Consider the following 11,561-nt stretch of genomic DNA (forward strand, 5'->3'; position numbering starts at 1 on the left):
TCCTCAGTGCCTGTTCCCCCAGCTATATGTTGTTGGTAATTGTGGTGTTAAAGCTAGGACGTTTTCAGTGGGTAGGTGCAGGTGCTTTCTCAGCTGGATGCCAACTCTGATCACATCCCACCCAATTCATCACTGTAGCCGACCTGCCAGCTGAGAGGCTCTGGTGAGTGGGTGGGAACCTAGGAAACTTCATAAAGTAGGAGACAGCAACTAAATAGTACACAGGCCAATCAGAAAGTCCCTTTTAAGGTGAGTAGCCAATGGCAAAACCCACCTTGTTGCTCCACCCTCACTCCCCACTCCCAGTCCTGGCAAAGACAGTTGGAACTGGACACTTCCTTTCAAGCTTTCCAAGCTGTAACACAATAGAACAGGATATTTCACAAAGGGCCAATGCTATGTTGCTCTAGAAAATTCCATTGCCCTACTTCAAGGAATGGGGACAGGTTTTTTTTCCCCTTCTTTAAGGAATCTTAGAAGAGTTTAGACAGGCTGATTTATTGAGGTCTGGAAGGTCAGGGGGTCAGAATAGAAGCAAGCACTTTTAGGGTTTCTCCTCCTCTGGGTCTATGCAGGCAGGCACATGTAGACATGGCCGTTTCTCTTCCACCACCAGCTTCTGCCCCTGTAGCTCCTCACATTGTGGCCTTGGGGTTCCCCAGAAGGTAACATTCTTCTCACCCTGACCTTCAACCATGGAAACTGTAGGCCTGGGTTGTTGGGGAAACAATGGAGGAGAGAATCTCAGGAAGACAAGAATGCACTGAAAAAAACTTTTTCTTTTTTGAGAGAGAGAGAGTCGAATCTCAGACTTAATGATCCCTATGCTTCAGCCTACCAAATGTGAAAATCGCAGGCAAGTTTCATAACTTTTTATGTGGTATTGCAGATTGAACCTAGGCAAATGCTCCACCATACTCCATAGCAAAGCTTGCTTGCTTGTTTGCTTGCTTTCTGGTGCTACCAACCTCTTTCTTTCTTTCTTTCTTTCTTTCTTTCTTTCTTTCTTTCTTTCTTTCTTTCTTTCTTTCTTTCTTTCTTTGTTTTTCAATGCAGGGTTTTGCTGTGTAGCCTTGGGTGTCCTGGACTCTCTTTGCTAGACCAGGCTGGCCTTGAACTCACAGAAATCTGCCTGCCTCTGCCTCCCTAGTACTGGGATTAAAGACATGTACCACCATTTCTGTTTCTTTTCTCTTTCTTTTACTCAAGCTGGCCTTGAACTTACTCTGTAGCCCAGGAAGGTCTTGAACATGTGGTCTTTTTGGCTCCAGCCTTTCAAGTAGTTAGGATTCTAGGTTTGCATCACCACACCTGAATTAGCAACTTACTGTGCACTTAAGTCCATATCTACCTGTGCTATTGGCCTTTTTCTGATAAAGAAATAGGAAAGATAATTTCCTGTCCCTTAGTTTCCCTCAAATGAGGGAAACTGCAGTAAGGGGAGTAATACTTCCAAACCTTTTCTTTCTCCTCACAATCGCCTTAAATCTTTATCCCAAGCCATTATTTCTCCTTCTACCCCACTTTCCCTCTTTTTCTTTTCTATGTCCCTCCATACTTTATCCAAATGGAACCTTATATTCGAGGAAAGTGTTTCTGGAGGGTGGGCAGAATTATATCTCCTAGTAGGCAAGCCCTCTATTCATTTTCGTCCAAGTTTTCTTAGTTGGTCCTTCTCCACAATAGCCTCTAACTCCTCTTCAGGAACCAGTCTAACCCCCACAGATGTCACTGAACCTCCTCACACAGTGACCCTGGGGTCCCCCAGAAGGTACCATTCTTCTCACCCTGACCTTTGACCTATCCAAATGACAGGCCTCTCATTAGCTGGGAAAAAGCCACTTAACCTTGACCTATGTGGTCAAGAAAGAATAGGTAGCTTAACCCTTTCTAACCCCTGGGCCACTTGGTGTCCAGTAACACTGAGGCTAATCAGCTCTGTCCAGGACCTGCTCACAATACGGATGCCAAGAATGTTTCCCTAGAAAGGCCTAATTTGCTTTCTAGGCCCAGAGAGTAGTGATAGCCTCATTACCATTTACCTGTCATTTTATATGGATTCTATCACAGCTCACCTGGGTATTTTCTGCGCATAGACTTCTTTATCCTGTAACTGTTGCTAAAAAAGCCCTGGAGTACCTTGGGCAGGGCAATGAAATGTGGAGTGGATGAACAGAGGCATGGGTGACTGAGTAACTCAAAGTAAGCTAACTAAGAGTTCAGTGGGAAGGCCACATGAAGAATTGTGTGTATGGGAGTACTGCTAAGTAACTGCATTAGTAACTGAGGAGCACAGAGGCTGTGAGGTCTTCTCTAATTGCCTCTTCTCATCTTTCCTTCTCTCCTCTTCTCTAAGCTAGGAGATGGCACTGGCAAAGCAGGCACCTTGAGTGCTGAAGGAGTGGTGAAGCTCAGGTTCAGTATAACCAGCTCCTTTCTCATCCTTCAGCATCATGTCTCCCTCCTAGGAACACAATGTCCCTCAACTCACGAGAACTTAGGGAGCAAAGGTGTGCAGAGGCGCTGGCGAATATGAGTGGGGTTGGGTCCACATGGTGGTGTGCACAGACCCCAGGTACTCCACTGTGACCATGAGCCTGGCACTGCAATGAGAAGGGGGAGTAGAGTGTTACACAGTCAAAACTGGAGGTCTCAATGGGAAAACAAGATTGCAGAGGTACAGGGTCCCCAGGATAGCTATGGCATGGCTGCCCACCCTTACAGTGCTCTCTGTGGGTCACTCACAGACACAGTTATGGATATCATAGCAGTATCGAATGTCCTGGAGTTTCCCAGTACATGGTTGCCCATTAAACTTGCGGCCTCCACAGTTCCTTGAGCGTGATTGCTGGCCTGGGATCTCATTACAGCTGATGGACTTCATTCTCAGACGGCTGCAAACACTCCATTTTCCCCAGGCCTCCCACTCCCCATTTACTGTAGAGACAAGGGACAAGGGGTGTTTGGAGCCAGTAAAGGGCCTCAGGGGGAGGAATAAAGAAGGCTTGGGGAGGGAGTGGGAGTGAACAGCTGTAAGGATGAAGGAGCAGAGGTGAGCCAAGGTATGAGGGCATGAACAGGAGAATCAGAGACAGGTGCAAGGCTTCAGCAGCAGAAGTGGGCAGCAGAGATGGGCGGGGAGGGGCTTAGGAATGAGCACAGTGCCTCCTGAGTTGCTAACCAGGGCAAGGCACAGCTGTGTTACAGACATGGGTCCGAGTGGCATCACCAGCACAGAAGCGGCCCCCATGACGGGGTACAGGGCGATCACATGTCCGTCGTTCTAGGATTTGGCCCAGGCCACAAGTCACAGAGCAGGGGCCCAAAGAGACCCATGGCCCCCAGCCACCAGCCACTGTTGGAGTGGGGGAAAAAAGTGAAAATAAAGGCCACCTTAGTCATACACAGTCCTCAACTTCTTTCTGTGGCACCACTAGACACTTGAGGCAAATTTTCCTCAAGTGATGAGCTTCTGATCACATGGTACAAGAACTCCATTACCTCAAAGAGCACAGCATCTTTGCCAGGAATCCAAAGTCCAACTAGCTGCATGCCAGTGGCCTCATTCGTGCATACCTGGGCAGGGTGGCAGGCCAGTGCAACCCCGATGCTCATAGGTTGCTCCTGAGCAGGGCTTCCCAGCAGGCTGGCGTGAAGGTACTGGTGCAGAACACGTGCGGCTTCGTGTTTCCTTAGGTTCTTGAGCTCCTCCAAGGCAGGATCCTGAACAGGAGCCCCAGGGACCCCAGGCTGCCCAGGCCCCATGTGCTATGGTAGGAACAGAGGGATGAATTGTGGTCAAGCATGCTTAAGTCTTTTCTCCCTGGCAGTTTCCTGTTCCAACCCAACATATCTATCCTGGGTGCCCCTTCTATGTCCTGTGGCTACTCTTACTGGGGCAGACTTTCTGAGTGTCACAGGCCTGTGATTGCTGGGCCTCTCCTGGGCAGTGGCCTCCACACTTAGGAGCAGGATGATCACATACTCGTTGACGGGTCTGTGTTCCTTTGGAGCAGGTGACAGAGCAAGGCCCCCAGGGTGCCCACTCAGACCAGCCACCCTTCTCTGTGGGAGAAAAAAAAAGATGGGTATGAGAGGGAGGTGGGGATGGCACTTAGGATTCCTTCCTTTTATGTGTGTCCCATATCAGCTAATCCTGTCCTCCTATCTCTTGACCCTATACCTGGCCTACCAGTGCTGTTCATCTGGACTATGGAAGCAGTGCTCATACTATTTCCTCTGCTTCAGATATGGCCTGTCCTTTTCTTAATTCAAGTGAAAGTGAATTTCTTCCCTTCCCACAATCCAAATCACTCAGACTAAAGACAATGTCTTCACTTTCAAGCATTATCTTACACCAATCCCAGCCTCCTCTGTTCCCCATAAAGCCACATGCAGGTCTGTCCTCAGGGTGTGTACACTGATTCTTTTGGTGCTGGGGTCTGGGTGATAAAGAGTGCATGTCCAAATTGCTGATATTCCTTACCTGGACAGCATGGCTGGTCCTCACAGGCCTGTAGCTGCCACTCAAGAGTTCCAGGAGCCACCTTCTCAGAGCACTGCCCACCCCTGCCCACACAGCGCCTATGTCGCAGTTGGGACCCCATAGAGCATGTAACTGAGCAGGGGGCCCATGAGGACCATGATGACCATCGTGGGGACCTGTGGAGAGGAGGTTTATATGTGGATAAATGAAAGCCTACTTACCACTTAGGGATGGTGGGGGATTGAATAGGAAGAGATAAACACACAGTAAATGTATGACAAATTTCATTTCCCTTTATGACATGTGCCCTGGAAATTCCCCAGTCAAAGCCAGATATACAGTAAGCAAATTTAAGGACTAAAAGCACAGAACTTCTGCCAGGAACCCAACAGGTCATCATCCTGCACAGTAGCAGGCAGAGAGGAAGTGCTTAGTAAACAGGAGCTCAGAGGTCCCTTCAGAAATATCCTAGTGTTAATCTTAGCCTACTGCACAGGACTGAACATACATGCCAGTGCTAAAGAGATACGAACTGTTAGCATGACTGGGGGCTCAGAGCTTCTCTCCAAGATCTCCAAAACAGTCTTTACAGTGTTATTTAGAACACATAGTAAACAGTCATAAAGTATGTCTACAGTATAGTAAGACTCAACATATGTAAATTGGGTGTCATAATTAGGAGACTTGAGGTGCTCTCAGAGATCAAACTGCCACAAAGGAATTGCACAGTGAAATGTGTCATAACAATTAAAGATTTGGCATTGCCATCAGAATTTCCCCAAAGTTCTCCATTCCTATGATGACTCTATATATGATAAGCACTCAAATGTGATCTGTTATAAGTTAAGAGAATGAAGCTACCATAAAAAATATCTAAGTTGCACCCTACCTGCAATGTTTACAGGAAGCCCTGATAGTGGTGCTTTTCAATCAGGGCTGATTTTGTCTCTCCCAGGGGACATTTGGCAGTGTATGGATTCAGTTATTATTATTTTTTAATTCTTCTCTCATAAAATACATCCTAACTGCATTTCTCCCTGAGGCCCAATCTCCTCTCTTCCACAGATCCATTCCTCCTCTGTTTCCCTTCAGAAAGGAACAGGCCTCCCAGGGATATCAACTGAACATGGCTTAACAAGTCACAGTAAGGCTAGGCACATACCCTCATATCAAGGCTGGAACAGGCAACCCAGGAAGAGGAAAAGGGTCCAAAACACAGGCAAAAGAGTCAAAGACATTTCCCCACTCCCACTGTTAGGGAGTTGTTAAAAACACAGGAAAGCTGGGCATGTTATAAAATACCAAACAAGGTACAACTCAAAACTCATACCCCCAACAGAGAGCTGCAAATGGCAATAGTGCTAAAGTTTTGAAACCCTGAGTTATAGTCGTAAGGAGGGCTTGGGGGTGGGGGTGGGGACTCTTAGAAACTCCAGGGAAATAATATAACTCTGAGTTACAGGGCTCAACCTAGGTTCCCCCAAACCTGCATGGCTGACAGAGGCCACCACCGTGCTCCTGGAAGGCATAGGCAGCATTGAGACAGCAGTCTTCCACACTGATATCTCCCCCAAGCAGGCCTTTGCACCTGCCAGAGGACTCCTCATACTGGGTGAAGCAGAGCACAGGGTCTGAACCTGTAAGTCAGGGGAGAGGAACGGGCAATTGGGAGTGTGGTTGGCCTGGGCATCCCTGGCAGGTCATCTGGGCCCTCACCCACTTACCTGTGCCTGGCAGGGTTAGGAGGAGCAGCAGGAGCCACTGAGGGACTTGCATTCCAGCACGCATTTTGAGCACTCCTTACAGGATGAAGGCCTCAATTTGTTTGGGCTGACCTGTTTGGGAAAGAGGAAGCCAGGGCTGGAGGAACTGGGAGGGTATGGCCTCTTCTGCTCTGACCCTTGAGCCCTATGCCTTCTCTTTTTTTTCTCCCTTCTATTTCCGGTGTCACCCTTGGTCCTGTTTTGTCACCCAATCTTTATTACCTAATACCCCACTCCATCCAGAAACCTCTTAGCTTTCAATCAATGCTTAGGAGACAAATTCTCACTGAAGAGGACTGAAGCAAGAACCACCTACGTATGGGAACTTCAGCAATCACATTAAATTATCAGCGTTGGTTTTCCCAATTTTTTTTTTTTTTTGAAACAAGGGTAATGTAGCCCGTAGCCATACCAGGTCTGAAATTTGATTTATGTACTAGGCTGGCCTTGAACAAGTATATAACACCATGGCTGGCTTGTTTTCTTACCTATAAAATAGATAATCTTAGTCAAGATTATATAATGACAGGATCAAATTCATGGGGGTACTAAAAAGGGTAAAATGAGGGTAGCCCTCCTCACATAGTCTATAAGGAGAAGGCATCAGGTCAACTGCTTCATCTTCCATCTTGAAAACCCACCTCTCTTTCCTAAAAGTAAGGTTCTTGTGGTCAGCATGTATGTGTGGGAAGTCAATGCAAGGGAAATGGGAAAGGGAAGTGGTATTGTGTGGGAATCAACTCAGAAGGGTGGAAGGGTTCAGGCATACTCAATGACCAAGGGGGTCATCTGAAGAAACCCTTTGGGTCTACAGGGGCAGAGAAGAGAGAACCAGTTGGGCCATGTTCTATCAGAGTACCTGGGGAAAAAACATTCTCCTTTGAGCTAGTTTTCTTTCCTGTAAAATGTGTACCCAAATCAGGGCCCTGGGAGGTATAGGCCTTGTAATCTTAGCTGCTTTGGAGGTTGAAACAAGCAGAATGGCTAATTTAGTGAGATTCTGCCTCAAAAATAAAATAAAATGTAAAATAAAAGGCAGGGTGGCAGTGATATTTCTCAGTTTGTAAAGGTGCTTGCTGAAAAACCCGATGACCTGAGCTTAATTCCTAGGGCTCATAAAGTGAAAGAAGAGCACTGACTCCCTCAGTTGTCCTCTGACCTCTACATGTGCATCGTGGCACATGTGTGTAGCGCCCCCACCCCCAATTAAATAAATATATTAAAAATGTTTAAAGGCTGGGGTAGCTAAAGATGTAACTAAGTTGGTAGAGTGCTAGCCTAGCATCGATGGAGCCTGGATTTAACACCATTTAAATTAGCAATTGGGAGGTAGATGCAAGAGGATCAGAGGTTCAGTGTTATCCTTGGTTACACAGCAAGTTAGAAGATAGGGTACATGAGATCCTGTCTTAAAAAACAAAACAACAAAACACAAACCAAAACAAAAACAAAAAAAGCAAACAAAGGAATGGCTGGGAGGGGGGTGGTGGTTAGCTCAGTGGTATGCCATTTGCCCAGATGTGAGCAGCTTTGGGTTTGATCCCTGGTGCACATTTATAGCAACTGACATAGGTTAGATCTGTCACAAACTAAGAATTAAAATATTTAGAACAGTGTCTGGCTGTGTTTATTAAATTGGTTGGTTCAACATTCATTCAGCACCTACTGAATGTCAGATGTTGTTTTTAGCATTAGATGGAATAGAGAACAAGAAAAAAAAAATCACTGCCTCTGTTGGACTTACACTCTACAAGGGGACACTAGTAATAAACACTTTCACAAAAGTCTTCTCTTATAACCCTTTTTGAATGACATATAGCCTTAGGACACACCAGAATCACCTATAGAGCTTCTCGATCCAACTGTAGATTGCTGGGTCCTACTGATTTCTCATTCAGCAGGTGTGGCGTGGGGTCCCATTAATGCATTTCAACGAAGCTCTCAGGAAAAACTGATGCTGCTTTGAAGAACTTTGAGAACCACTATTTTGTTTCCTGGTCCCTGTTTAACTTTCTTGGTGGGTCATATCTAGAGGTAAGAAAATTTGTGGTGCCTTGTTTCACTGTTAATTACTCATATATTTCCAGCCCATTTCCCCCAAAGAAAATCTGAGCTCCACAGACCTGCTTTTTAATTTTTAAAACAAGCCTTAGGGAGTGAAATTGTGGAACCTGCTTTAAAAACAGCACCCTTGCACCCTGGAGATGTAGCTTAGCAGCAGACTGCCTACCTAGCATGAACTGGACCTTAGGTTTGATCTTCAGCATCACAAAAATAAAGAAGTAAATAAAAACAATCTTTATATCCACAAAAAGGAGCTCGAGAAAGGTGACACTTTAGTTCTTCTGCAGTCATAGTCATAGTACCATTCTACAAAATAAATTAAGATAAAATAAGTTTATCAGGGGTTAAAATAGAAGTTCCTCAAGAATCTCCTCTTGGTTTGAGTGGGGTATGATAACATTTCTGTTAATATCATCTATCACAGAGTACCCTGTCCTCTGAGAGTATGTCTCTGTGTGCCTTGAACAAAGAAACCGTTAAGATTCCAAGATTTCTGCTGTCAGTGCTATTATCTCATGAAAACAAAACTGTAATTCTGCCTGGCTGCGTTAAATCACCTTTTGCCTTGGTAATAATGTGATAATAGTGTTAGAATCGGTATTTCCTTTGTTCCTACATGGCATACTCACAGGATTCCCTGTAGATGAAGGGTATCAGCACTGTTTTCTCCCACACTCCTAACGTATTCAATGACTTCATAGATTCCTTATTTAAATAAAGAATGAGAGTCTGCTTGTATTTATTATTGCCTAATAACTACCAGATAATTCACTTACCTGTCTTGTCAGTTTCCCCTAGTACTGGCCCCATAAGGAAAGATTTTTTTTTGTTTTAATTTTTAATTTATTTTATTTTATTTTTAGGAGGAGGCAGATGAAATAGGGTCTTGCTATTTAGCTCAGGTTAGCCTTGAACTCAACTCTCTTGCATACTGAGATTACAGACTTGATACACACACATATACATCGATACTATTGTTTTAAAATAAGGTCTTTCTATGTAGCCCAAGTGAGCCTTGAACTCATGGCAACCCTGTTGTCTCAGAATACTGAGTGTTGAGAAGGGCAGAAACTTTTGTCTACTTCGTTAGCTTTTAGGTGTTTAGGATGCTAGACAGGCAAGAACTAACAGTAGGATAAACAATAAACATCTATTCAGACAATCAATAAATGAAATAAAACTTGAAATTCTAGTAAGTGTTAGGAGAACATTAAAAAAAAAAAAGAAGTGGGCATCACTTTCTAGTTAGGACCAGGTAAGATTATCTAGAGACAATGAATGAGGAAGGATTTCTGGGGAAATCCCAGATGAACTCCAGCACTTCAAGTTTTGGAGAACTGGAGGCTAACCCAGAAGACTGAGCTGGATAAGCTGGTGGAGGAAGAGGACAAACAGAGGAGGCCCTGGCACATCCATTCTGTGAACTCTGAGCCATGGCTTCATTTAATCTCAGTCACTTACTCTCATGTCACACACACACACACACACACACTTCTAGATTTCTAGTCTCTACTTAAGAACAGGCTCACACAATTGTTCTTAAAAAGTATTTATTTAGAGTTTGTTTGCATGTAGGCTAGAAGACAATTTGTAGGAGTTGGTTCTTTCCTCCTACCATCATGAGTCCCAGGGCTGGAGTCAGGTTGTCAGGTTTGATGGTAAGTGCCTTTACCCACAAAACCATCTTGCTGGCCCCTTTTTATTTTACTAGGTCAAAGAACTTTTGAGTCAGTTCTCTCCTTCTAACATGTAGGTTCTGGAGATAGAAAACAGGTTACCATGTGTGTGTGGCTAGTTCACTTAACTGCTGAGCCATCTTGTCTGACACACATGTAATTTGTGTTCATTTTTTAAGATATTACAGTCATGTGGCCCACATTGCCCTTGAATTTATGGTATAGCCAATGATGACCTTGAACTCCTAATCCTCCTGTTTCCACCTCCTGTGTGCTAGGATTACAAATATGCACCACCACATTTGGCTTACATATGTATTTATATGTTTGAATATGTAACCTCCAGCCACTGTCATTTACTCAGGGTGTCCTTGTCTCTGCCACTGATCCCCAGCCTCATTAGTCTCCTACTAACAGTCACAGTCATAGTCAGTCAGTCAGTTAGCCAGCCAGCCAGCCAGACACATGGTTAATATCACCAGTATTTTCTTTCACTGGGCCAGTTTTACCAAATGTACAAGCACATTCCCGCTATCACAGGAACTATTTCCTTTGGCCTAACATTTTTTTATACATGCACAAATGTAGTCACCACTAAGTAAGTTTCATGAAGTTTCTTGCACATACAAAATCACCATTTCTCCTCTCCTTTCTCTCTTAAAGCCGCTTAGGTCACATCCACAAGAATTCTTTATTTATAGCCTGTTAGAGTTACAGTTTCCTTTGAAGATTATACACAAAAAGGCACAGTTCCTCAGGTACCATCTTCCTCACATACTCATGAACTTCTTCTCAATCACCTTTTACCATGTTGACTCCTTTATTTACAGGGTTGTGTTTTGTTTTGAGACAGTCTATAGGCTGCCTTCAAACTCACTATGTAGCTAAGGCTAGGCTTGAACTCATGGTGATTCTTCCTACTTCAGCCTCCTGAGAGCCAGACTGGGAAGTGTGAGCCACCATGCCTAGTAAAGAATTTTACATGTGTACAGCTTCTTAGACACTGTATATAACTGAATGGCTCACCCACCCATTCAGTTTTACCATCAGTTCCTCAGTCTCCTTATGATATACTACAAGGCTTTCATTAAGCCTCCTGATGTCAGTCTCCCACGCCCTGGTCAAACAAACACACCATCATTTTCCTCTTACAGTCAGCTACAATGGATACATTTGTAGATTTAATAGCTACCAAGTTTCTCACATACCCTGATCATGGTCGTATATTAAGTAGTTCATTGTCTTAGTCTTGTTTTGTTTCTCATACATGTGGTTTGATTCAGCTTTTTGAAAAGATTTCATAGACTAACATACTTCTCAAACACCATTTGTTGTCAAGTTTCTTTCTCACAACTTCTGACTGTGAGTCTTTGCTACTGCTGGTCCCATGTGAACAGTCCTCCTTTTCTCCTCAAATATAGGTTTGTGTTTTAGCTCCTTAGTCTCACCAGAAGCTGCAATTGCTAGTTGCAAAGTAGCATGCTACCCACTAGTCACAGGGTAACATATTTAGTCTCTTTCTCCTACACACACACACACACACACACACACACACACACACACACACACACA

The 11,561-nt window shown here is 44.5% G+C and overlaps 1 protein-coding gene across 1 annotated transcript; it reads right to left on the minus strand.

Moving 5' to 3' along the window:
• Nucleotides 1-482: 482 nt before the first annotated feature.
• On the minus strand, nucleotides 483-6,368 carry Cfp (complement factor properdin). Its single transcript, XM_055607879.1, has 9 exons — nucleotides 6,211-6,368; nucleotides 5,973-6,123; nucleotides 4,487-4,662; nucleotides 3,895-4,065; nucleotides 3,577-3,768; nucleotides 3,182-3,355; nucleotides 2,746-2,937; nucleotides 2,492-2,603; nucleotides 483-710 (listed from the first exon to the last, which is right to left on the minus strand). The coding sequence occupies exons 1-9, from the start codon at nucleotides 6,272-6,274 to the stop codon at nucleotides 545-547; spliced, it is 1,398 nt and encodes a 465-aa protein (XP_055463854.1). The 5' UTR covers nucleotides 6,275-6,368; the 3' UTR covers nucleotides 483-544.
• Between the last annotated feature and the right edge of the window lie 5,193 nt (nucleotides 6,369-11,561).

The sequence above is a fragment of the Psammomys obesus genome, unplaced genomic scaffold (assembly GCF_907164565.1).
Source record: "Psammomys obesus unplaced genomic scaffold, mPsaObe1.curated_primary_1811, whole genome shotgun sequence".
NCBI classification, from domain to species: Eukaryota; Metazoa; Chordata; class Mammalia; order Rodentia; family Muridae; genus Psammomys; species Psammomys obesus.

Coding starts and splice junctions, on each gene's coding strand:
- Cfp (XM_055607879.1), bottom strand. CDS start 6,274: ATGCGTGCTGGAATGCAAGTCCCTCAGTGGCTCCTGCTGCTCCTCCTA. Junction 2,604..2,745: donor TGATATCCATAACTGTGTCT/GTGAGTGACCCA, acceptor TTCTCATTGCAG/TGCCAGGCTCATGGTCACAG. Junction 711..2,491: donor CCTTTGCTCCCTAAGTTCTC/GTGAGTTGAGGG, acceptor CCAACAACCCAG/GCCTACAGTTTCCATGGTTG.